General features: G+C 41.4%; 1 protein-coding gene across 4 annotated transcripts in view; it reads left to right on the top strand.

The window, feature by feature from the left end:
• Positions 1–27976, top strand: part of ADAMTSL1 (ADAMTS like 1) — a 684387-nt gene that overhangs the window by 417319 nt on the left and 239092 nt on the right. The window contains exon 1 of one of the 4 annotated variants that reach the window (XM_032797546.1): positions 12260–12411. The exons of the other annotated variants lie outside the window; for them this stretch is intronic. Coding sequence (XP_032653437.1) covers positions 12355–12411 — 57 coding nt within the window. The 5' untranslated portion in view covers positions 12260–12354. Of the gene's footprint in view, positions 1–12259; positions 12412–27976 lie in introns of those variants that run through there. 4 annotated transcript variants of the gene reach the window in all.

Genomic DNA, 27976 nt, shown 5'->3' with positions numbered 1-27976 from the left:
TGTAATAGGTACATTAAGATTACCTAAAATCGGTAGTTCTGTCCAGTGTTCTAGTCAGTGCTAATACTCAGTGATTTTACAATCCTGTAGACAGAGCACTGCACTTCCTAAACCTCACCTGTTACATTGCACTGCTGGCTGCATTTTCAAATGAGGTCTTTTGTGCTGGATATGTCTTTCCAAATGGCAGGCTATACTCAAGCCTTTGAAAGTCAAGCCTTTGATGTATTTTATAGGGATAGGCAAGCATATTAAAGTGTACTCTGTTAGCCTTATTGAGCTCTATTGCTGTTACTAAAGCTGTAATTTCATCTCCAGCTTCTTATAATTTAACTGCTTTAGCATCACAGTTGATGATGACATCACAGGAAGCCATTGATGAGCTGACAGCCTTTTATGACCCAGCAGTGTATGATTTTTCTCTCTCTCTCTTTTTAATGTGTAGTGTAGGTCTGTGCTCATAAATGTTAAAGAATTACCAACAAAAGAAATCACAATCCTCTGGTTATCCACAGACCAATTACAATGGAGGCCAGTAGTGCAGACATGTCTGCATTGTTATACCTAGTACTCTGAACTCGAGCAAAGGAACAAAACTGTATAGGTGGATGGTCAAAGTGGGAAGAAAAAATTGGCAGCTCTTGTGGTGCTGCAATATAAATTTGTGCACAGTGGTTATATTGTAAAATACAGTTGAGTGCTGCAGAAAAATTCCGACCACCAGAATACTAAATACAATAAACAATTAAGATTAATCTAGACCTCCCTATAGTGGATTCTGCTCCTTGCATCTCCTTAGTTCAGCAGCTTTTCTTTCTTTCTAATGATTGCAGCAAGGCTTTTTCAGGAAAGTGAATCCTGCCCCATGCTCTCATTGCACTGTTAAAATATAGACAGTAGATTAGGGGTTACCAGCTCAAATGCTGATTTGCAGGTGCATAAAATTATGGACTGCAGTGCTCAGAGCAATTGTTAAAGTCAATTATAAATCAAATAAAAGGAAGCATGCAAAGCCAAAAACTTCATTAAAATGGCTCTGCAAAAAATGCTTCCAAGCTAAAAATACAGCAGGATATTCTGTGTTCTGGCAGAAGCAGCACTTGGAAACAAATAGACACTGACATACACAAAATACGTGTGGATAAAATACCCCGATGCAATAAATGGCATCAGATTCAAACAGCAGAAGCTGTAAAACTCTAAGGCATGGGGCTTTAAAAAGATGGGGGGTTATAATATATAATAGGGAATGTAGGATGAAGACCCTACAATAACTGTGACTGCTCCAAGATGCTAGATGATGCAAAATTAAGAACAATTGAACAGACAGGTCAAATGTACTCACAAAATAGGGACTATCTAGTGAGAGCAAACTGTGAATCGGTGACAAACCGAGACTGTGGGGGAATGGGACTATAAGTTTCTTTTGTGAGGACAAGGGAAGGCATGATAGCCTTTCCCTCCTTCTGTCTCCACACTCCTGTGGAGGGGAGGTAGAATCCCATACCTTGTGAGCTCTATAGTGCAGGAGTCAGTGGGTGGTTGGCATAGCTCAGACTGTCACAAAGATTTATTTGAAGTATAGGCTTGTGCCTAAAGGCCTGTGCTGGTCAAAGCACTGGACTGTGACTCAAAGTATGAGGTCAACTCCTGGATCTGCCAGAGTCTGTCGTATATCGTTTACTCTCTCTATGTCTCAGTTCCCCATCTGTAAAAATGGGGGTAACGCTGTCTTACTTCACAGGGCTGTTTTGAGACTAGATTTAGTAATGATTGTGAGGTGTTTCAGTTCTGCACTGAAGAGAGCAATATATGTAAATAGATAGACCAAATAGAAGCTGACCTAACAGTTCCAGGGCATAGTGGGACTTGCAGAGCTCCCTGGCTCAGAGGAAACTGAGGTGGGGGAGGGACATGAGACTTGAATGCCTGGAATAAAGGTGGATCGGAAGCCCCAAGAAGAAAGGCTTGGGTCTGAACAGCCGGAGGGAACTGTAGCCTGTAAGAACTTAATAAATTAAAATAATAAATTTGGGACATGTTACTTCACATACTTTGGGCTGGCAAATGAGTTATTGGGAGAATCAAGAGAACTGATAGCAGGATGCCTGCCACAGAATACTTGAAATGAAACTGATTCAAAACAGGCTTGCATGAATCCTGAAAACCCATACTGTCCACTTTCACTCAGCTTTAGGCCAAATCCTGTAACAGTTATGCTGTTGGTTTTAGTGGAGTCATTGTGGATTTACACCAGTGTAACTGAGCACAGATTTTCTTTCTCTTCTCAAAAATGGAATCCTGGTAAGATAGTGGATTCAAAGTGCTTTCCCATTTCCACACAGTGAAAAGTGTTGATAAAATTGGCTTGATGCCTGTGATGCTCATTGACATCAGCGGGAGAAAAAATGAGTGCTAAGCCTTGACTCTGCAAAGGTTTTGGAATTTGGATTTAGGGACAATCTTGGGACTGTTTGCTCTCAAGTGAGTGGAAATCAGGAATGCAACAGAGATGTAGAGTTTTTCAAAATGAAAAATTTCCACCCCCAAAAAAAGTATTGATGGAAAAAATTGTGACTACCTTAAAGTGTTTTTCCCCCAGAATCTGGGGACAAAGCTGGATCCAGGCTCACGTGTTGCAGGAGAGTAAAAGCATTTTTATAAAACAAACCTTGGAAGACTTTTCTCATCGATGGTCCTTCATTATTAGTTGTTTACATCTCCCATCATTTGCAGGGCAGAGAATCCTGATCCTGCCCATCATGCAGATGTATTTGTCTGGAATGCCACATTAGCCTCATGAGAGGTTGAGAGGCATACATGCTGTTGGTCACGTTCATTTTTTTCACTAGCCTTATTACTCAGGAGGCGGTCTTTGTCCCACTTGTTGCCACTTATTTCAGTTAATATGAGGTAGGGTCTTTGGCTTTGAGCTCAGTTATTTAATCCAATAAAATGTAGCTACACATATAGAGTTGCATGATTAATTGATCCCTTGATGCCTAAAATACAAACTGAGGGCATGATTCTCCTCCCATTTACATCAGTGTTTGACTATTAAAGCTCCATTTACTGCAGTACAATTGTTCCAAGAAGGAGGAGTGCTGGAATGGGTTACCTAGGGAGGTGGTGGAATCTCCTTCCTTAGAGGTTTTTTGAGGTCAGGATTGACAAAGCCGTGGCTGGGATGATTTAGTTGGTCTTACTTTGAGCAGGGGGTTGGACTAGATGACTTCCCGAGGTCCAGTCCAACCCTGATATTCCATGATTCTATGATAAGATAAGCTAGTCTTTCACAGATGCATCAGCAGCAGTAGGTCTTCAGTAACCTGAGTATTGGCCCTGAGTGATAAGGTTTTGATCCCTGTTTGGGTTTGGACTTAGAGCCCCTAAACTTGTGGGTTCAAAGTGGGATTCCAGTTAGAGAGAGAAACTGAAAATACAGAAAAGATTTGCTTTTTCACCTGTTTAGCTGAGGCTGAGAATTTCTTCTGCTCAGCTTAAGGGGAGAAATTTATCTGTGTTTTATTTAATCGTTTCCTGTATTTCTACCATATTGAAACTGTTTAATCCATCAAGTAAAAATTGCTGCTCTTTGCATTGGCAATCTTTAGCACTGAGAAATTCAGTATGGAACTTGATAACCTCTTAGTTATTAACATTATGATTTCTTCCAGTATTTTTCTAGTTGCTTATAAATACATTTTTGTTACAACATAATAGTGCATTCATGGTCACGATTGTATACAGGTAGGAATTGTTCACTGTTCTCAGACATTTGCAAGAAACACAAACAAAACCATATGTTTCAAATATTTCACCAAATACCTTTTCCATTTATGTGCATGTGTTGCAGCAGTTTGAGCCTGGTGCTGCTCCAAAATCCTACCACTTATCTTTTTTTATGTTTTATGACAGTTTTTTTCTTTATATATAAATATAAATGTGCTTTGACTTAAATTAGGGGCTGGGGGCTTCTCTCCCAGTACTAAACCCTAATCATTATCATCAAATCACAGGAGCCACAATGTTTCCAGCTTTTAAATTGACCATGCTGTAATCTGTGATACTATTTATTTCAAATGCTAATATACATTAATTCTGCTGACTTGATGTCCAATCCTGCCAGTCCTCCACAGGCGGAACTCCCATTAGCTTTGGTGAGAGTTCCATTTGCAGAAGCATGTCACTGATATTGTGACATATGAAAGCTGTTAGATGACAAAAGGGGTTCCTTTAGAATGTTCTCTATTCAAAAATCCTTCCGCATCATTTCAAAGGCTGCTTTATGCTGTCCAGTCATTCTTCATAACTGTTAACACTAGAGATGGGCCCAAACCATAAACTTGAGTACACCCCTCCCCTGAATTCTGGAAGCATTGGAAATCTGAATCTAGCTGCAGGTGTCAATATTGCAAATGGCCATCTTTATACTGGGCCAAACACCAGCTCTGCCTCCCCCTATCCTAAGGGTTTTTCAAATCCAGATCCAAAATGCCCAGCTTGAGTCCTTCTCTAGTTTAAAACCTCTTTTTCTCTTCCTTTTTATTTATTCCAAGCTTACAGTTGATATTTTTGACAGTTTCAGCTGATTTGAGGGTTGCTCATGAGTGTTTAGCTTTGTTTGTTTTTTTGTTTTTGTTTGTTTTAATAAAAAGAAGGGTATTGTTTTGGAAAGGCAAAAAAGCATACAGAGAATTATGTAGATATCACAAACTTTTTACAAGGGGAAAAAATGCACAGCCTTGCAGATCAAAGAGCTGAGGAGGCTCAGATGTGTGGTTTTTTGTTTTTTTTTAATATAGTCAGGTATAACTTTCAAAGCCCAAACTGGGTCCAAAGGGGGCAGGGGGAGGGAGTATACCCTTTTCTTGCAATGAGCGCCACATAGACACAAACAATCATGTCAAAATCACAAGAGTTGGCAGCACTGCACAGGGATCTGCGTGAACAACGCTCACTGCAGGATTGGGGCCTTAAGTCCTTTCAGTATTATTATTTTTATAATGCCATAAGTATGGCTGGCACCTTGCAGAATAGAGTGAGAAATTCCCTGCCCTAAAGAGCTACAATTAAGGGCGAGATCTTACAAATGCTTGTCCCTGGCGCAGTGCTTAGTATCATGAGTAGTCCTGGTCACTTAATTGGGAGCACACATGAAAGTACGTACTATGTGGTTAGAGTGCTTGAGAGACCTGTGTTCAGTTCCCTGCCTCACCAGGCTTGGACAAATCACTTAGTCTCTTTCTCAAAAGCACCTTAGAGACTAACAAATTTATTTCAGCATAAGCTTTCGTGGGCTACAGCCCACTTCTTCGGATGCATAGAATGGAACACAGGCAGAAGATATTTATACATACAGAGAACATGAAAAGGTGGAAATACGATACCAACTGTAAGAGTCCAATCAATAGAGATGAGCTGTCATCAGCAGGAGAAATGGCTGCTACTCTGAAATTAGTCTCTTTCTGTACCTCAGTTCGTCATTTGTAAAAGGGGGGAAATTAGTATTTCCCGACCTCACGGGGCTGTTCTGAGAATAAATACATTAAAAAGATGCTCAGATACTGTGCTATTGAGGGGCCATATAAGTACCCAAGATAGGAAGTAACTGTTTACAGAATTGTAAAATATGCAGCAGTATATTAAGAATGGCAGGGAAAGGAGGCTGAAGACATTCAGATGATGTGGTAGCTTCAAAGACTAAGGCACTTGCTGTTAGGGTTACAAAACTAATTACTTTTAGTATCTCCACATATCTCAGTTGTCTAGAACCAGCACCATGAATGTGGGCAATACACAGCATCTGACAAGCTGATGGCTAGAATTTCCACTGTGTGATTAATTAGGTATGAGGGAAATGGGGAAGGAAGTGATTAGGGAAAAGCAGTCAGGTGATCTGGAGACAGAGTTAAAGGTGGAGCATTAAAGAAATGTCATGATCATTCTTAAGGAGACCTTGATAGAGATGTGATGTCAAGGCATTACCTTGTGTTAGCTCACAGATTGGCACTGAAGTTGAGGTAGAACCCTGTGCTCACCTTTTCAGTCTAACCAGAAGAAAGATGCTGGGCTATCAGCAAGGGAGGAGAGGTGTTAAGCGTATGCGAGGGAGAATGATGCTAGAGCAATGGAAGGCCAAGTGGGGATAAACCAATCATGCCTTAATGTAGTGATGGAAATCTGCTTGTCTATTTTACCTGAGATTCCCCTCCTAAATAGGATAGAAAAGCAGTTTTGTGTGTTCTATTGCAGAATTTAGAGAATAAGACTGAGAATATATTATTGCCCTTATATAAATCCATGGTACGCCCACATCTCAAATACTGCGTACAGATATGGTCTCCTCATTTCAAAAAAGATATACTGGCACTAGAAAAGGTTTATAAAAGGGCAACTAAAATATTAGGGGTTTGGAGAGGGTCCCATATGAGGAAAGATTAGAGGCTAGGCCTCTTCAGCTTGGAAAAGAGGAGACTAAGGGGGGATATGATAGAGGTATATAAAATCATAAGTGATGTGGAGAAAGTGGATAAGGAAAAGTTATTTACTTATGCCCGCATGTACAAGAACTAGAGGTCACCAAATGAAATTAATGAGCAGCGGTGTTAAAGGAAGTTCTTCTTCACGCGCAGCACCAGTCAATTGTGAACTCCTTACATGAGGAGGTTGTGAAGGCTAGGACTTATAACAGCGTTTAAAAGAGAACTGGATAAATTCATGTGGTTAAGTCCATAAATGGCTATTAGCCAGGATGAGTAAGGAATGGTGTCCCTAGCCTCTGTTTGTCAGAGGATGGAAATGTGATGGCAGGAGAGAGATCACTTGATCATTGCCTGGTTAGGTTTCACTCCTCTGGGCACCTGGTATTAGCCACTGTCAGTAGACAGGATACTGGGCTAGATGGATCTTTTGTCTGACCTGGTACGGCCATTCTTATGTTATAATTTCCCTGTTTTGATATTGTGACTCAGATCTGAAGCATGCTTGTTCAAGATGTTTGGCTAAGCCACTAAGCCACCCTACCAGTGGAAACTGTGAATATAATAAAACATTGTGAAGAGTGCAATGCAAGTTTTATCAACTATTTAACATGTTCTGTGTGTGTGTGTGTGTGTGTGTTGTGTGTGGAGGGAGAGAGAGGAGAAAGGTGGCTGTTTGTGGGCTAGCAAAGGTTCAAGAACTGTTACTGCTGGACAAGGTTGTAAGATAGGCAGTACAAACAGCCACTTCACACAAGCCACCTCCCTGATGTGCCACTAACTCCCTTCACTGTAATCCAGAGGAATTGTCCTATTTCTTGATATCAGGCTCATTGGTGGATATGTTAAGGACCTTTGAAAATGGCCAGAGCCAGTTGTAAAGCAGCATTGCTGATGGCTTTATGATACATGCAGGGGATTGCTCCAACTTCACCAATTCAGTCAGTGCAGTCACATCTCAAAAAACAAGAGAGACCATTCCTTTTCTCAAATGTTCCTGACATTTTTGAGGGTGAATCAAACTGTAGTTCTTCAAGGTTGGGTTAGAATGTGTCATATGATTTAAAGGTACACCATCAGCTTGAAATCTAGTCAGTGTTCTTTAGTCTGTATCTCACAGGAGTGGGGAAGATAAATATATTAACGATTGTAAGGTGCTCGGTTGCTACGCTGATGCGGGCCATACAAGTACCTAAACTAGACAGTCTCAATCCAATCCCCAGGCTTCCTCATTGCAGGTTACTGGTACTAGGTAAATTCACGGAGGATAGGTCTATCAATGGCTATTAGCCAGGATGGGCAGGGATGGAGTCCCTAACCTCTGTTTGCCAGAAGCTGGGAATGGGTGACAGGGGTTGGATCACTTGATGATTAGCTGTTCTGTTCATTCCCTCTGGGGCACCTGGCATTGGCCACTGTCGGTAGACAGGATACTGGACTGGACTGGTCTGACCCGGTGTGGCCACTCTTATGTACTATTTGGCAATCTTTTTGGCAGTTATTCTCAGCATAAAGGCCAAGGACTGAGTGGGTCTGGAGACTGAACTATCTTTTCACCCCTAGAGGCTGTTCTTACAGGTAAAAGCTGCACAGTGCAGAATAATGATATGTTTGTTCAGTGGGAAGTCATTTCTTCCTGTATGGAGTGCTTGCACAAAGACTATGCATCACTTAAGCCCCAAGAAAGGGTTTATGTAGGATTTAAGAGCCATGTCAGCCTTGCGCACAGGGGTGAACTTCACTTGCAGGAGATTGTGGTCCCCACAGCTGTCAATCTGACATCTTTCACAGCCTTTAAATATATTCATTCTCTCTCTCTCTCTTTATAAGCATTAGCTCCCTCCCACGTTCCATCATTATGTGAGCATCCAACATCCCAGAAACCAGTCCAGACTAATAAGAGGCAATCTAAGAATAACTGCTAACTGAAAAATAAAATGAAATAAAAAATATTGGTTGCTGCAGATCTGATGGGGAAAAAAGGAGGTTCAGCTCCAGGAAGAGGCAGGTGGCTTCTGAGTGAAAACTGTAACATACTCTCCCCAGGGAGATCAACTCCACAGTTTAGTTCACTCTTTCCTGCTATAAAGCATGTTGATGTTACCAGCTTTCTCCTTCCTGGGCTAGTGTTTTTTAAATTAAGCATTGTTAAAATCTGTACAGCTTGGAATGATGTTTCTGACAATCCTGACACTCTCCTTCATTTCTGCTCTCCTTTCACATAATCTGCCATTGCTGTGCAGTGCTGCTAACCAGGACCACTGCTTACAAACATATGCAGACTGCTTTAATTTAGACACTTGAAAGGGGAGAAAAGGAGTGTAGTTAATGGTCAACATGGATACCAGAAGTGATCATTTTCAGGGCTTGTGAGTGGATGCCCTTCACTTGTGACTTGGAGCCCAATCCTGTGTCCACTAGCGTTAGTGGGAGTTTTGTTTTTGAGTGATATGGATTGAGGATTGGACTGAAATGTCTATGAAACTTAGTGCTATTGCAATGCAACAATTTGCATGGACCTTTACTTTGGATGTGGTTCATGTGAATCTCCACTCCCTGAGGTTCACTTTGAGTTCTTGGTTCAAATTCAGAAATTCAAACCCAAACTCTCAGAACTGTGACATTTCTCCTGGCTTCATGTCAAAACCATGGGTTTTACATGACTTTGTCTTGGAACCAAAAATGGACCTAAGTTTCTGAACCTTGTCTGAGTTTTAAATGTGCAACAAAATCTAAAGTCATGTGAGTTTTGCACCATTTTCTGTTTCATTATGAAAGTCTTGGACAGCTCTGCTATTAAAACAAACTCTTTTTGACCAAATCACATATTTTTGGCATCTGAGGATAGCAGGCAACACCATTTGGCCGCTACCAATATATTTCTTCTGCCATGATTTTGCGTGCAAAATTCCCATTGACTTCAATCAGAGTTCCATGCACAGAACAATGGTGGGACTATAAATGGTGCATGTGTAGGCTCCGGTTTTACTAGCGTTAGAGGATGTTATTTGCCTTTTGAGAGTCTTCTTTTAAAAAAAAATGTGACAACTTACCTTTTCCAAAGCTGAACACAGCATTTCAAGAGTCAGTAAATCTGGGATGGGCATGTGTAGCATCAGTATCTGCTTTTCCACATTAACTGTTTGCTACCAAACAAGTGGATATATTATTTGTGTGTTGGCTTCAGTCAGAAATATGAACTGGAATTTTAAAGGGCATGCCCATCTCTAATTGGTACATCCCTTGCCATTCAGGTAGTCAGGAACTGAGTGGTTTGGTTTTGAAAAATAAAAGCAGAATTTTGTGCATGTCTGGAAGCATTCTACTGAAATCACTTCATAAACTCTACTGCAAGCCAGTGTATTAATCATCACGGTGTTGCCTGGTAGTTGAGTGCCCAAAAATTAACTCGTTAAGAAGAGGCTGCTTTTGAAAATCTTATAATTATACACCAAAAATGTGTGAACAACATTATTAGGGTTGCAAAGTCAAGCACTCAAAAAATTAGGAAATTCCAAAATTGAGGGTTGCATAAGCAACCTTAATTTGGTCCCCTTCTGTGTATGCATTGCGATACTATCTTTAATTACATGATTGCTATCATAATGTAGTATAATGCATAGGCACAAGATGGCCGAATTAAGGTTGTACAAGCCATCTAGATTCTGGCATTTCCTTACTTTTGAGTACTTGATTTTGCAACCTTAATGTTCTTTTGTCATAGTGTTTTTAAACTTGTGTATTTTCTTAAGTTTTCTTTAAAAAGCAAACTGAAAAAAACCAGAAATTTCATATATTGATACCCACGTGACTCATAGCAGAGCTAGAACCTTTAGATTTTGCCCATTCTCCCTCAAGGTTTACAACATTTGCCCTTTCCCTGTCCCACCCCTGGCACCTCATCCCAGTCCCATTCTCTTACCCTAGCCAGCCTGAGTCCCCCATTCCTTGCCCAAATCCTAGCCTCACCCCTCTGGACTTCTCTTTCCAGTACTAGTCTTCTTGCCCAGCTAATCTTCTCCACAAACCCTCCAGCTTCCAGTCCAGTCTCTTCGCCCAGCCAGTCTCGGTTTTCCTCTTGCATCCTGGCTCCTTATCAGATCTGTCTCCCCTTCTTCCTCGCCCCCATACACATGCACACATCTCATTAGTTTTCAGTCCCAGTCTCCTTGCAATTGACTGTATTCTCCCTTCACAGCTACTCTTCCTTTCCTAACTTCCCCACTTTTCTTCACATTTCCCTTCCTGACTTCCAGTCCCTGTCAATTTGCCAAGCCACTTCCAGTCTCTTCCCCCATCTCCTGCCAGCCTCCAGTCCCAGTATCCTCCCCCAGGCTTCTTATGCCAGTTTCCCCATACACACCTGCTCCCCTTCCCCCATCCCCATCCTCACCGCTGGTCCAGCTCTTGTCCTGCCCGCAGGAGAGTCATTGAGAGCACTGGCGAGGCCCTCCTGCAACATGGAGGAGAAAACTGCCTCACTTGAATGCAGAGAGGACAAGAGCTGGACCAGCTGTGGGAAGGCTAGGAGCCAATAGGTAGGTGGGGAGGTATGTGTGACCTGTAATTTTTTTAAAAAAAAGCTTATAAGATGGAAGACTTTCAAAAGGACAGCAAGAGGCCCATCACAAAGGCCACCCACATGGCAAACTTAAGGCTCTTGCTCCAAACCAGAAGGTGCTAGAGCTATTGAAAGAAAAGGTTGCCAGAAGTTTTTAACGTGGACAAAACAATTTATTTGCCCTTATTGTTGTTGTCAGCAATGGCTGATCCATTCTGGCTGAAATTCTTCAGAAAGCTACAGCATGAGGCAGATGCCCAGGAAATTTCTGCCTAAAAACATTCAAAGCTTGGCAAGGTTGTATAAGCCACTGAAAACAAGGTATTATAATGAGAAGTGGCAACTTTACTAATAAGCGGTGATACTGTGCTCTAACAGGTACATATAATAGGCATCACAGACAGCAGTGAGAAACTGGTCAATATAGCTCTGGTATGGTAGTTACCTAACTCATCTGTTGAAGGAGCTAAGCAAGCACAACTCTCAGTCAATATCTGGGGCCCTTCTGAATATGGATAATTGAAAATGTTTTTCTTTAGGTGATGAGGACGTTTTTCTTCATTCTTTGTTTTACAGACCAGCATCTTTACCAGCTGACTTGGTTACCACAACATTGCAGCCATCATCCATGTAAAGCAGGAAATTGTGAAACCAGTTTAAAAACAGATTGTGAATGACAAGAGGTGATGGAGTGCGGGGAGAGATGCTCCTCTGTGGCAAAGTGGCATAAAAACGATTTGCACAGTCCATGTTCCCTTAAGGAATACACGAGGACCTTATTTAAGTAGAATTTATTTTTCTCTGGCAAATTTCTGTTTCTTATGATTTGTGCCCTTTATGGCATGTGTTCTGTATTGACATAGATTAAATTTCTCTCCTGAATGGAACAATGCACAGTTAGAAGGAACGCGATTGTACTAGCAAAAGCCACAAACAGCTTGTGGCAAGTAGAGGACTAGCTCTCTTGAGCAGGGTTAACTAAAGGCAGAGCACTCCCTTCAGCTTTGCCATTCTCTTCCTCTCTCATTCCTTCCCCTCTTTCTTTCTCTCTCATACTTTCCCTGGACCCCTTGGCTTTGTTATTCTGCATGTCTGATTAGCAAGAGCCTGATTGGCTGGCTGCCTGCTCAGAGAGAGATTCCATTCAGCTCACCCCCCCCCACCCACCCTTAGTCAGGAAATGTGAGCAGAGCTGATGGAAGCTGATAGGCAGGGCTGAAGTGTTAGCACCAGTACTGGATGTGACAGCAGGCAGAGGAGCACTTAGCAGCTTATTCAGTGTCCGATTCAGATTGCGGCAAGGATCCAAGCATGGAATGCTGCAGTTGGGCAACTGCTGGCACCCTACTCCTGGCGTCTCTGCTCCTGGTAAATGTCATTTCTTTTATTTAAATACTTAACTGTTGCAGTCGAGATCCATTTTTCTAAATCGTTAAGACCCAGGTAAAAAGAAATGATTCTGCAAGTATCAACCCCTCTAACCCAACACAGGTTCTAGGGGTATGTCTACACTGCAATTAAACACTCAAGGGTGGACCATGTCAGCTGACTTGGACTTGCAGGGCTTGGGCTGTGGGGCTTTAAAACTGCTGTGTAGAAGTCGAGGCTCCAGGACACTATGAGGGGTCTTGTAGTATAGGTTGCTCCAGGTAGAACTAAAAGGTTAATGTTGGCATAGATTATATAAACGGGGGGAGAGAGGAACTGTGAATGATGGATTGAGTGCTTGGAATTTGGACAACAGCCTTTTTTTCCCCTGTTGAAATCAAACTGTAAAATGTTGTAGTGTTCCTGGAAATTTATGTACTAGGGGGTTGGGCTTTTCCTCTTTTTTAAAAACTATTTTTTCCTCTGCAAATGCAGAGAAACCAGGTACAGCATGTACTGGGACTTCTGCAGCCAGCTCAGATTATCTCTGATAATTACTGTAAGTTATTAGAGAGACAAGTTAACTCTAAGTTTTGGAAGCAAAATATTGTTCTGTAATCTCAGGTGTACATTACAGATGCAGCATTGGTGGTTATTGTTTGGTGGATGTTTATTTTATTGTGTCTCCCAAGGAGACTGATAAGATGCTCTACAGCTGAACACCATTGCTGCGTTGTTTGATTGAAAGTAAATGTTCCATTGTGACTCATACTTAATTTTATGAGTATGAGCTGCGCGTTTACTCTCCAGAAAGTCTGCAGTGAAAACATTAGTAGTAATGCACACATTTTTAACAGGAGAGTGTCATGGGCATGCACGTTAACTAAGCTCGTATGAAGGTTAGATTAATTTGTAAATAGTGATCGAAAGCAAAACCTCTTGGGTTTTTTTTTTAAACATTAATTTACAGCTTTGACTCTAATGCAAAGTGCATATTTTATGTACTTAATTACTGAAGAATCATTATTTTATTCCAAAGTTCATTATCTATTTTCAGATAAAACTAAGCTTATGTCTTTGTATACTTGTGAATGAAACAAAATGTGCTAATTATTGTATGCTAATGTTAATGTTGATAGCCACAAGAGTTATCAGAAGCAATATATCCCTATTCAAAATGCATGTTATGGATCTTTGTCAGGTCTCAATAACAGCTATTCACAGATCATTAAATATGAGTTTCTAAAATAATTGTAAATATGAATATCTTCCACAAAAATAATTTTGGTTAAAAAAGGCTCTTTCAAATATAAAATAAAATGTAAGCCACACATTTAGAGAGGCATGAGAGGCATGCACATGCTCTCCTTAACAAATGAAAAGTTTATTAGCCTGGCAACTGTTACACATTATGAGCTAGATCCTGCACTCCTAACTTAAGGAAAATCAGTAGGAGTTTTTCCTAAGTTAGGACTGAGTAAAAGCTGTAGGATTTGACTCCAGGTTAATACCCCTACCCTCACAACTTGTATTTACTTCACTCCACTGCTTATGAATTGTGCACTCAGTCCCTAATTCATGAAAATAAATAGTGCATTCTGCTGCCAACCATTATGCATTATATTTAATACTATACCAGTTTTTGTGATTTGTGTGTGTGTGTGTGTCCCTCCCCCCATAAGAGGTTTTTAAAATAAAACTCTTTTTGTGCCTTAAGAATAGTGACATGAAATAAGCAAAAAATTTCTTTTTCAGAGTTAGGGCATTTTTGTCTCAGTCCTCACTTAGGCAAATCCCTTATTTGGTTTTATTGAAAGTTTTAACTGAGTAACGACTACAGGATTTTTTTATTTATTTTTTTGCTTTGCCGCTTGGGGCTGCAGAAAAGCTGGAGCTGGCGCTGACTGTGAGAGGTCTTTACTACAGCAGGTAGCCCCATTGACTATAATGGGACTGCTCCTGGGAGTAAGCAGTTTACATCCAGTAGAACGCCTTCACAGGATCTGTCTCTTAAGTCACTTAGCACACGTGTTGCTGTGTGTGATGTGTGTGAAGCAAACCCCCCTGAAAGAAAAGCATGCTCAAGGCGAGAGAATAGCTTGGTCTGCATGGGTGCACCAGCAGGGAAGGTTGGCACAATCCAGATGCATTGCTGGTGCTAAAAGAATGGAGGAATCTAGAGTCAGCTGTGGTGCTAGTCTCCCTGGCTCCTCACACCAAGGAGCAGAGCCAGGGCAGGACAGACCATTAGACCAATTCGCACCGTCTAAAAAGATGTAGCAGTTGGTGTTGATGGGTGCAGTCCTCCAGGGCTCTTTAGGATCAGGTCAGAGCAAAATCCTTTTGATTTCAATGGGATGTTTTCCCTGAGGAAGGACTGCAGGGTCAGGTATTTAACTTGTTAATTGCCCTGGAACAGAGTGCCCAGAATCTGAGTCTGTAAGAGTTAAAGCAGACTTGATACTTACTTAAGATATATATTTTTTTCCAGATTAAAATGAGATATTTAGGGAATTTTGCTCATTGTCCTACAGACTATTGCATGCTAAGGAAGTTGTAACACACCTCTTTTGAGGGAAACAAAAATGAGCAGGCATTCTTTTCCAAAGATTTCCCTTTCTATTCATTTAAAAATAAAAACCCATCACAAGCAAACCACGTCTAAGACCAGCCATTGACATGTGTTCATCCAAACCTGAAGTCAAGCACTTCTTGTTAGAAAGGCATTTAATGAAATTTGCATTTGCTCTTTGCTTCTTTTTAGTGGTTTTTAGCTCTCTGGCCTGCTATTGTGGTAGTTGTGCAGGAATAACACTAGGAATTATAATAAAGTACATGTGTCTGTAGAATTTCTTTTTTTTCTCTCTGCACTAATTTATACATGGAAACTAGTCAAGCACAATAGTCCATTCCTTCCAGGTTCTCTGGCACTCAACTCCTCTATTATCTAACTTGATCTGTCTTGGATGACCATAAGCACAATTAGTCTGTAGAATGAATGTTAAATTCCTTGTTTACAGCTGAATGTAGAAAGCTTGACTCTTGTCATTTCTCTTCATGTGCAGATATGTCTGTCTATCACTTGTATGTATGCCCATCTGTTTCTGCATTTATAGCTGTATAAGGATGGATTTTCCAGCCTGGACTCCAAAACTGCACATGTACACTTTCTATTCATGCTCATGTGTGTGGGTAAACTGGCATTTGAACATTCTGACTGGGTAATGGCACGCTGAACTACACAGTTTGTACATACAAATGCAGACTTTATTCATGCAAATGAGGTGCACTCAAAACTTTGCCGAGTTTTGGCATTTGAAAATCTAGCCAGTACGCTTTCAGTCTGAATGTTTCACATCTATACACACAACATACCATTTTCTTTATATGGATGGCTGAGTCACTAGTAAGTGTGTCTAATATGTCAGTTTCTTGCTATCTTGTTCTAGAGTTACATGTCTAGACTCGCTTTGCTGAACTTTTCCAGATTTCTTTTCCAAGTATATCATTTACTGTCCCTCCATTCACTGAGGGCAAGGATTTGTGGGAACTGCTGTAATCAGATGAACTGAGTTAGTGGTGGGATTTTGTTCTTTGGGCCCAAAATTTACTCAGGCAAAATGCCCATTTGGACCTGAATAAAGACTATTAGGCTAGCTCAGTGGTGTCGCTAGTCTCTTGAGGATTAGGGGTTGGGTTCTTTGGGTGGTTTTCTGTCTTTAGCATAATTCTTAGGCCTGATGAGAGAAAATAAAAAAGACCAGGCAATAAAACACCCTAAAGAATCTGGAGCCTAGAACATATTCAGCCAAATTCATGTTGGTCCAGAAACTGTGTATTAACTGAATGAACTAGTCAATCAATAGTTAACTTAATGGACTAATCAATTAGTGTAATGCTTGAACAGTCCACTCACCGGGAGGAAATAAAAAACTTTTTGAGGAGAATGCTACATAATATATGCTTTCATTTAAAAAAGTCTCTAGTTCTTATGGTTGTGAAGATAGCCATCCAAATGTGAACCAGGAATATCTGGTTCAATGCTATCTGTCTGAGACTGCAGACAGCTGCATTGCCTCTGCTGCTGCTCTTAGCTGCTTTCTCAAACTGCTGTACAGTCTGTTGGCAGCAGTGAAGCTGATTTAAAGAAAGAAAAAATCAAATCAATTTCACTCTGCTACGGCATTGAGCATTAGCAGAGGCCGGCACAGAAACAGAGATTGGGAGAGGGATAAAGTAGCAAGGTCATCCCCATAGCAACAATCAGGAAGCTGTTGCAGGGGCAGAGTAGTGAAGACACTTCCCATCAATTGCTGCAACCTGTATGCTCTGGGAACAGAGAGCAGCAGAAAGAGAATGTTCCATCTTTCTTTTGGTAGCTAGTGAGAGTTGAGGAGGAAGCCTTCAAATGTATCTAAAAGCTAGTAGACAGATTAGAGTCATCAAAATAGGGCTGAGGGACAGCACCTGGCTAGGAATTGCAACACCTTCCCCTTTTCTAGCAGTTGTAGAGAAGAGCAGTTGGCTTCTCACATGGCCATTGCCTTGGTCTGTGGGAATCATCTTTCATATCAGTTGCTGGCTACTAGGTTTAGTCCTTTAGGTTTTAGGTGTCTGGTAACATTTCCAAACACTGTGTGTGGGGGTGCAAGGATGGGCATGGGGTGCGTAGGAAGAGAGAGTGATATGGGTTAAGTTAGAAAAAAGCAGTACAATATAGAGAGGATACAGAAAATATGGGAGGAGGTAGAAAATATAATGTAGGAAAAATGAGAGTGAACGAAAAAAAGAATACAGTGCAAGGAGAGAGAAGGAAAAGAAGAAATAGGCAGAGAAGATAAATCATGAAAAGACACACTGTGATCTATTAGAGATTCCAACCCATCTCTGCTTAAAGATGGAGAAAGCTTTGCAAAGGGTAGTTAGTGATGAGTAAGACTTTATTTGGGTGGTTGGTGATGACCAATGCTTGTCCCAACCTGAATCTTTTGAGATATCATCCCCTCTTGTGGTTTGCTCCCTTCTGACAGGAGTGCCAAGATTTCACTGTATATCAGAGCTTGGGAGATTTGCCGTTGAGGTGCTGGCGGCCCAGCAGAGAAACTGCTGCACCTGCTGAGACCTGTATCTTTATCAGTGAAGTTAGAAATGTCTTGGATGGACAGCAAAGAGAGAGAGGACTCTGGAACAAATCCAGATCTTAAAACAAAATATTGGGTTTTAGTCTGGGATTGGGCTAAACTTTGGTTAAACCCACACATGAAGGAGTTGAGGGGAGAGTTAGAAGCCTCCTTGTGGAGCAATGTTAATCATTGTGCTACCTCTCTGCATGGGTGGAAATTTCACCTATATGATCAAAACATGATGTTGCAAATACATTTTGATCTCTCTGAAAATTGGGGGGTATTACCTGTCCCCAGACACACACCCCAGCATCAAGAAGGTTGGCTTTTTTGCAGAGCTTTGTAGGAACTTGACAGATGTAATGCACATACGTTCTTACTCCTTGACTTTCACTTTGATGTTTTGGGTTTGGGAAACCCTAAAAGTTCAAACCAAGCCTCAGCTAAAGCCACCTAGCATTGCTAGTTTCTGCTAAAACCCATGAAAAAGTCAATGAGTGTCACATAGTTTCCACCCAAATATGTACCCTATTCCAGGTTTTCTCCAACTTGCACAGCAGGCCTGAGGTTTTCCGTTTGTAACAAAATCTGAGGCTATGTGTTGCTTTGGACTGCACTATGGAAATCTAACATAGCTTCTGTATCCAGTTACCTGTGAAGAAGTAGTTACATATTCATTCTGGAGGAACACATCCAGAAGAGGATTCTTGTGGGGATTATGTTGTACTGGAAAGATTGAATGCCATTTAATGGTGCTGCAATGTCATTCTCAAATGCTTCACCTTCCTATCAAGAATGAGAGAGAAAACTCTGCACATAGGTGTAATTGCAGTGTGTCCTATGACCGGACATGGTTAGTTGGTGTTTAAACATCTGCACATCTCTACACAAGCTGTAAATATTATACTCAAAGTAGTGATGCCAAAACTAAATGGACATTTGTAAATGTGGTGCTAACTGAAAACTGATTGTCAGCTGGTGTAAATCAGTTTACTTCCCTTCACTTCAGTGGTGCTATGCTGATTAATAACAGCTTAGGATCTGGGCCTAAGTATCTTCTTAAAATACCTTCGTCAAGTGAGCATTGACATGTGTAGCATATGCACATAGTAGAGAGTATCCATTTTAAAAAAGTGATCACTCGCAATTACCATGATTTGTATACTGTGTAATATTAGATAGTGAATCATCTTATTGTGGAGACATTTTATTTCACAGAACAACTTGTCTGTAAGTCGGGGGTTCATCATAACCTGAACTTCACAGGCCCCCCCGCAATCCATTGAAACAATCTAGAACTTTCCTTCTATTTCACTATCCATTGTCGATTCAACTTATCAGACTTCACTGTACCCAGATTGTGGTGCATTTCTCAGAAATGGATAAACACTTTTATTTCCTTTTAAACACACTGGTTAGAATTTCCTTTCACATGTGAGCAGCCTCTCTCGCCTGCCAGATACAGATGTTGTCCCAATTTCTTGTAAAAATAACCAAAATAGTTGTGGTGAAATCGGAAGGCATTATGGACGGGTGACCGGGGAAAAAGAAGAGAAAGCAGTGTATGTAGCATGTGAGATTTATTCTGCTTATGAGGCAAGCATCTGCAGAACCCTCTGATAGTTTCACCACCTGTGAATTATTTGGATACATCTCATAAGCGGGTTCCTTTTTCTATTTGCATAGAGAAATAAGTGGTATATACACTGATTCTACAGTACATTAATTTTCACAGAGTTTCCATTTTCATCTTCATTGGTCTTACAGAATTTCTTCTATGGCTTGAACTGTTCCTTAGAATGGTTCTCTAGGTTTTTCGCCTTTCTGGGATTTCCTTTACAGCAAGTTCAACAGAGGGTGTCAGGGCAGAGGGGTGGGGGTATGTGATAAAGTAAGACATCCTAGAATACATTCCAAGAACACTAAAGAAATGTGACAGGAAATTATACACAACATATAATAAATTTAAACTATCCCATAAAATAAATACAAGTCATTTTGCTTCCACACGAAGGTACCGTAGGGGTGTCAGATTTCCCCTCCCTGCTTAGTTGGATATAATTTTTGTTTCCATTTGAAGTCTGCCAGAGTATTGTTCAAATCCTGTGTTGTATCAATAGAGCCAGAAATAAAAAGGAATAAAGGAAGCAATAAGGACTCCCACTGCTCTGGTACTGAAATGAGAGTGGAGAATTTTATTTATTTATTTATTTATTTTAAATCTCTTTCTTTCATCCACCTGTTAAAACCATCTGTCATTGAGGGCTCATATATAACTCCCTGATATGCATGCCCCGCTCTGCCTTTCTTTTTCATTTCAGTATGGATGGGTTATGATTATAATTGTATTTTGGATGTGATGTTTTATAGTTACTGTAACTTTAAAAAAAAAAAAAGGAAAATTTCAAGTCTGCGTGATATCAACAACGTGTTCCTTAAATATCTAGCCCAGGCAGCAATTTTCAAAGAAGAAATAGCTGAGCTAGTGATTTAAAAGAGGAAAGGGGGAGATGGAAACTTCTTACCAAAGATTTATATCAAAAGTGAGTAGAACACATAGGAGAACAGTTTCTTATGAAAAACATTTTGACTCCAATGTGTGGATGTCTTTTTTTAAGAGAGAGAGAGAGAGAGCCATGCAAATATGTATTTTTCCACATATGACATCAGAGGGAACTCGTAAGGACAGCGATAATTAATATCCTGGTAATTTATGTGGGTTTTACCCCTCTATTTCTGTTATTCAATTTAAATAAAATCCCTGCTATTCATGGCAAAACCTTGCTTTGCTTGGTATATATAAACTAATAATGAGATAAGGTGTATTTTCCATCTTTAAAAAATACAGACACCAACATGAGATTAACATACCTATATTTTGCAATGATTTAAGAGGGAAAAAATGTGGTAGACAAACTCCGAGATTTATAGTAGTTCGTTTGTGTTCTGTGTGCATCCCCCTCCCTTTTTTTATTTTAATTCTGATGTGGGAACTTGAGCTTAGATCATGCATTTCTTTTTAATTTATTTTTATTTTTTTCATAAACACATGCCTTTCCCTTTTTTGGCTCTGGTAGGGCTAAAGTTCTGAACCCTCTGAATGGCCCATCGTCATTAAAATAAATACAGATATGAGTCCATGAGTTAACTGTGAGTGATGGGAGACGCTCAAAAGATTGGAAGGTTTGGTTTATTTTGGATAAGCGCCAAAATTGTGGCTGCTTATCTGAAGTTATACAAATCTTTGGAGATCTCTCTCCCTACTCCAAAACATTTTCCACGTACTGTCCAGAGATCATCTTCCTATTTCTCTTCCATCCTATTGTAACACTTGGGGTATGTCCGCACTACCCGCCATATTGGTGGGTAGCGATCAATCTATCAGGGATCCATTTATCACGTCTTGTCTAGACGCGATAAATCAATCCCCGAACGCACTCCCGTCAACTCCGGAACTCCACCAGGGCGAGAGGCGGAAGTGGAATCGACAGGGGAGCTGCAGCCATTGATCCCGCGCCATGAGGATGGGAGGTAAGTTGAAATAAGATACGTCGACTTCAGCTACGCTATTCCGGTAGCTGAAGTTGCATATCTTACATCGACCTCCCCCACCCAGTGTAGACCAGGCCTTAGTGTAGCACTCTGTTTTTAGCTGAGGCAGTACAGAATCATGCTTTTAGACACTGAGATCTCAGGTTCTGCTGCTGCTGACTTATGTGAGTGTGTGGGGGGCAAGGGGAGGGGGTTACAGATAGTAACCCATACAGGGATTTGAGTGGGGTGAAACTATAAAGCTCAGGATGAGCTTCCTTAGCCAGGTGGAAGTCTATAACCCACAGCAACTCAGTGTGATATTCTCTCTCCCTCTAGGGATGGCTGAGGCATAGATAAAAGTAGATGTGTCTGTTACGCTTCTGTTCCCTGGTTTTCCATTCTTTCTGCCAACCATCAACCAGCCTCCATATGATCACCCTTCTTTTATCTCCATACTTGCTACTCAGGCCCTGACTTCCATCTCATGGATTTGTGACCCCATCTACCTCTTATTATATTACCTGGAAAGCAGATTCCACAGCCTTCACTCTCTCTTTCAAATTTAATATCAAATCAGAGGCCTTCACAGGGTGTATTGTGCACGTCTGATATGGAAGGCATAGAGTATGCAAGACCTAGCATTTGAGGTCTGCTGTGTTTTCCTCTCTCTCAATCACCTCTCTTCAGCCTCTCTGACTCCCTGGCACAGTGAAACTCTCCATTGTAGCTTGTTGCTAGCTGTATCTTCACAGCTTGTGGTGTCCATGTTGAAAGTTTTCAAGTCCCTCTTGCAAACATCCTTGAATCTAAGCATAGGTCACTATTGGTCTCTCAAGTTCCCCATGCATGAGATCGTTTAGAATGCATCCATCATCTGTCCTGCACAGATGACCAAGTCAATGGAGACATCTGTTTTAGAATAGGGATAAGATGTGGCAATTTTGATTTTTCAAGTACTTTTGATATCAGGAACTTTTGTTTCCCACTTGATATTTAGAATACAATGGAGGCAGCAGGTGTATAAGGTGGTATTGAGTGTTCTCTCATGCCTGCGGTAGGTGATCCAGATCTTGCCACCATACAGTAGCATGCTCAGAAAATACATCTGGTAAATCCATATCTTAGGTGTTCAATGTTAGTTTTCTGCTATCCCATACGTGCTCGGTCAGTTGACTGACTATGACGGCCACCTTTCCAATGTGAGAATTAAGCTCGTCATCTAGAGATAAATTATCCAGTGCAGTTGATCCCAGATACCAAAACTTTGTCCACAATGCCTAGTGTGGTCTAGCTATTGAAATTTCTGGTGCAGTCAACACAGCTTGTGCCATAATCATTGCCTTCTTTAAACTGATGAGTAGTCCAAATTCATCACAAGTTAGCATAAAGCTACTGCAAGTTTGCTAGAGCTCCTCTTCACAGTGTGTGATGCGCATTTCATCATTTGGGAAAAAAAATTCTCTTATTTGCAGGTGTCTGACTTTGCTTTTTGTCGTTAGTCATGACGCGTTTTCCATCGGATCTTATATGGAGATGGACGCATTCAATGCTAGATGGAAAAAGCATGGAAAAGCAGCACAGAGAATATACTGGAGAGTGTTTCTGCCAAAACATATCCCTATTTGACACCACTGCAGATTTCAGAGCTGTCAGATTGCTCACCATTTATATTGGGCTAGCTTTCATGCCATTGTGGAAGGATCAAAGCAGACTGAGAAGGATTTGCAGGGCAACCAGTTCTCTCTAGGAGCTGAAAAAGACCCTTTCTGCTGACAAGGTCAGAAGCCTTTGTAAGATCCATGAAGGCCATGAAGAGAGGTTTTCCTTGTTCTTGACACTTTTTTCTGGCCTCAGTGTGAAGACCATGCTGATAGTTGATCTATTGGCATGCAGACCAAACTGACTTTCTGGATACACATGTTCAGAAAGAACTTATCTTTTGAGAATGACCCATCTCAGTCTTACTAGCAAGACTAAGAAGAGAAATTCCTCTGGATTGATTGCAACAACTACCATCTCCTTCGATACAGCATTAGGATGATGACATCCTTTTAGTCTTGTGATACACCACCTTCCCTCCAGGAGGCAAGGAAGACATTGTGAGGATGTTTAAATGCAACCTGTCATTCTTGTTTCAGTACTTCATTTGGAATTCTATCTTTTTCTGTAGTCTTTCCTGTTAGGGACGTGGTTGCCTTTTCAAGCTCATTTATACATAGATGGTTCTTGATCATGTTCTTCAATAGTGTGTAGCCTGATGATTGCATTTAGTGCTGCTTCAGAAACTGTGGTTTCACATTAATAAAGTTTATGATATTGTTCCATTCAGCATTGCATCTGTTTGCTTCTATCAATATTGTCTCCATTAAGAGATTTGAGTGAGGCAGTCTTCTTGACTGAGGCTCCTATTGATTTCTTGATTCCATCATACATCTTACATCTCTGTTCTCAAAGGATGTTTGTGCCTTCTCACTCATATTGATCCAGTGTGACTGAATGTATTGCCTTCCTGTTCATGGTAATGTGCTCATAGTCACTCTGAGGTTAACATGTGTCTCAGGAGTGGGATTCATTGTGCGGTGGTGCTGTGCCGTGCATTTTGCTTCAGTAACTGAAAGTATTTCATCAGGATATGTTGCAAACCAGTCTTTATCTTGTAAAGTCTTTGTTTTTGGTAAAAAAGGTTACACCTAGATGAATATTCATTCTGAGTGTGTTCCATGCTGCATCAGTGTTCAGAGGGGGTGCAATCAATGGTTTAGCTTCCCTGAGATTCATAGTGAATTGGTGATACCTTCTTTGGTCATCTTTTGTGTTGATGTTAATGTATGAGCAACTTCTTTGTTTGGCATGATGAAATTTCCATGGTGAAAGTTTTATTTTGCAGCGTACAAGCACATGGTCTGTGCAGTAGTCTACACTGTGAAAAACAGTGAGTATGGAGAACATCCTGTATATAGTTGTATGGGTGACAAATCCATTTGGTGCCACTGTCCAGATCTAGGGTTTCTCCATGAGACTTTCCAGTGGTGAATCCCTTGGAATTAGGTTCTGGTAATGTGGGTGTAGAGCTCCAGTAGTCTTTGCACATTATAAGCCATTTTTTTCCACTTCATGGTGGCCTATATATAGCGGCAACATCCAGTGATCTGAGCTGACTCTAGCATTGAAATCTCCCAGTAGATGAGTTGATCACACAAGGTAGTTTACTGACAATGCTGCAGAAGTGCTGCTAGAACAGATCTTTCTCTTGAGAGATGAAGGAAAGTGAGGAGGCATATGTACTGATGATGATGGCAAAACCACCTGTTGTAGATATTCTTAGTTATATGATACATTCTAATGTTGCAATGGGACATTCAACCATGGATGCTAATGAGTTTTTGACTGCAAAATCCATCCTGTGTTGTAAGTCTTGTTAGCTTTTTCCACACCAGAATGTGTAATGCATCTTGCATCAAGAGCCTGTGTCAGCTAGTCTGGTTTCAGAGAGAGCAGCTACATTGATGTCAAGCTTCTTCAGCTCTCTGGTGGTGATGGTGTCATTGACCTCCTCTAGAACATTTGACATACCAACGAGCAACCTTTTGGCATTTATGCTTAGGCAGAAAAAAGAAAAGGAGATAGAGATTTGCCTTCGGACCAAAGCCCTCACCTGAGCCCTCAGCACTACAGACTGTGCCCAAAAGTTGGAGACCAAAATGTTTGGAAGCCAGCACAGTTGCAGTAGATGATGTAGGGCACAACTGAGTTACAGGGCCAACTGCCTGATGTGTTCTCCAGAGCTGACTTAGTTCAGAGTTTTCATCCCCATCCTTTGTTCAATCAAGAGCTGGCTGTAAGGCAGCAATGCCAGATGGAGTTATTCCTCTGTGGCTATTGTTTTTCACTCCAATGGGTGTCTGGCATACTCCACATAGTTCAGTGAATGGTGAGGTTCCTAGTTTAGTTGCTGAGCACCCAGCCCGTGGCAGGTTATAATCAGTTATGTGGTACCAGTAACAGGCCTTACATGCCTGATCTGACCTGTGCATAATTAAGTCTGTCAGAATTACCCACTTCTGTGCTATTTACAGTGAATTCAGTTGCCCATTGTTGTTCTTCTCATTGTTCCTCTGTCCACTTGTCTCTATCCTCTCTGTTGTGAGCTTCTTGGAGCAGCTTCCCTTCTTGAGTTTTTGGAAAGCACCTAACACATAAGCGCTACCATAAACAATAATTCAATTTACTCATCACCCTGCCTCTCTATGCTCCTCCTTTGCCTCTTCCTTCCCCCCCAATGTCTTCTAAATGGAATGTGAACCCAAAAGGTTGGAGTTTTAAGGTGAACTTTTGAACCCAGCAATGTTTGGATGGGTTCAGAATTCTGCAAAAATGATTTCACCCATACTGAAAGTGAACCAGTCCATGCCTTAAAACAGTTCTGATTTAATTAGAAAACAAGGCCGACATTGAGCCAGCTTGTACTCTTCTCTCTATTGGATCACCCATGTCTGGTGTTTACACTTGTGCAGAATGACTAAAATACAGGAGAGTATTGTAACTTTCATCTGTGTGAGAGCTCTCTCTCTCATTCTCACTTGCGTTGCCCCAGTGGTGTCTATTTTTTGGTGGTTAAGTGGAATGAGTGTGTGACTGATTTTATAAGGCATTATTATAACATATTACGGTGAGCATAGTGTGCCACATATTGAAATAATACAGTGTCAGCGCCATACTCCGCCAACCTCCCTCTACCCTCCCCCCCCCCACCAGCATGGCTGCTGCTCTTTAAAAGGGAACAAGTGAGCTCACCTTTCTCCTGGGATATGACCATCAGTCCAGCAGTGGGAAGTGGTTATTTGGATCTTAAAGAAATCAGGTTTTTTTTACTTATTGCTGTGGACTAGTGCATGCATTATAAACCATGAAGGGATACATTTTTGAAGTGCTGTGTGGCAATATAGCCACGTGGCACATGTTCAGGCAATGGGAGTTTTATGAGGATAAGCCAAAGGGCATGACATGGACAATGTACTCCCTTCAGCCACCTCCCATTAAATATTGTTCTGCATATTGAGTTGCTGAATAAGTAGAGGAAGTAAATGTGTGTGTGTCCACCCATTCTTATGGTTAAAGTCATCCTGTGTTAAGGACCTTGGTGCTCAGAGGGTGACTTTGGTCTTAATACTAATTAATAACAGTCAAGATTTTGTCCAGATGTTCCTGCCTGGCAGATGTTCACTGCTCCTGTGCTGAAGGAGAGAGGATCAGCCACCTCGGCAGCACCTTTCCACTCCCCCTTTTTGTGGCCTGGCATCTATCGGGGGAGCCCCTAATATCACAACTCCATTTGACCTTCACTGTCGGGAGCCAGGGGCTGCTGGGACTGGTGCAGGTCTGCCAAGTCTTTTCCACTGGGGGAAGGGGGAATCTCTGTCCCACGTTGACACAAGCAGAACATTCAGGGGAGACCTTTGCCAGGGGATTCTCATAGAGATTTCCTCCTCTGAATTGCCTCTCCCTGTTCTGCAGGAGGGATGATCCAAACCAATAATAATAAAGGCTAAAATAAAAATATTCTAGGAATAACTAGGCATCTTCTGTTTAGAAATTTTTAACACATTCATAGTAGAGCACAAACCCTGTCCTCTTAGAAAATGGGCTTATGGGACAAGGTACTTGCACAAAATAGTCACTTGCCCCATGCATCACCAGCACATGCCCTCCATGCCTCTGCTGTGGAGCTTCCCTTGTGGATCAGAGAGAGCCCACTGGGGGTGTCCTGTACCAGGGTATTCCACAGGGAGGACTTGTGATCCCTTTGCCCGAGTTAAGCTGATGCTAAAGGAAACACAGCTGAGCAGTGGATTTTCCAGGCCGAGTAACACTAATGGCTGCTGAGCATTGTTGTGCAGTGAACTATTGCTGCATTAGTGGCACGTCGGCAAATGGGAGAAAACTACAGCTGACCAGGAAGTGGAAGACCCACAAGGCAAGCAGACTATGATGACTTCTATCTCTAAGAACTGACACCCATCACTGTTACTGTCAGTGTTACCAAGGAAGAAAGGAGAGCAGCAGAATACGGACCCTGGACTTCAGAAAAGGAGACTCTGACTCCCTCAGGGAACTGATGGGCAGGATCCCCTGGGAGAATAACATGAGGGGGAAAGGAGTCTAGGAGAGTTGGCTGTATTTTAAAGAATCCTCATTGAGGTTGCAGGAACAAACCATCCCGCTGTATGGAAAAAATAGTAAATATGGCAGGTGACCGGCTTTGATTAACAGTGAAATCTTTGCTGATCTTAAACACAAAAATGAAGCTTAAAAGAAGTGGAAGATTGGACAAATGACTAGGGAGGAGGATAAAAATATTGCTCAGGCATGCAGGAGTGAAATCTGGAAGGCCAAATCACACTTGGAGTTGCAACTAGCAAGAGATGTTATGAGTAACAAGAAGGGTTTCTTCAGGTATGTTAGCAACAAGAAGGTGGTCAAGGAAAGTGTGGGCCCCTTACTGAATGAGGGAGGCAAACTAGTGACAGAGGATGTACAAAAAGCTAATGTACTCAATGCTTTTTTTTGCCTCCATCTTCATGAACAAGGTCAGTTACCAGACTACTACACTGGGCAGCACAGTAAGGGGTGGAGGTGACCAATGCTCTGTGGAGAAAGAAGTGGTTCAGGACTATTTAGAACAGCTGGATGAGCACAAGTCCGTGGGGCTGGATGCACTGCATCTGAGGGTGCTAAAGGAGTTGGCGGATGTGGTTGCAGAGCCATTGGCCATTATCTTTGAAAACTCAAGGCGATTGGGGAAGGTCCCGGATGACTGGGAAAAAGGCTAATGTAGTGCCCATCTTTAAAAGAGGGAAGGAGGAGGATCTGGGAAACTACAGGCCAGTCAGCCTCACCTCAGTCCCTGG

The sequence above is a fragment of the Chelonoidis abingdonii genome, chromosome 6 (assembly GCF_003597395.2).
Source record: "Chelonoidis abingdonii isolate Lonesome George chromosome 6, CheloAbing_2.0, whole genome shotgun sequence".
NCBI lineage: Eukaryota > Metazoa > Chordata > Testudines > Testudinidae > Chelonoidis > Chelonoidis abingdonii.
This window is presented reverse-complemented; position numbering and strand designations above follow the sequence as displayed.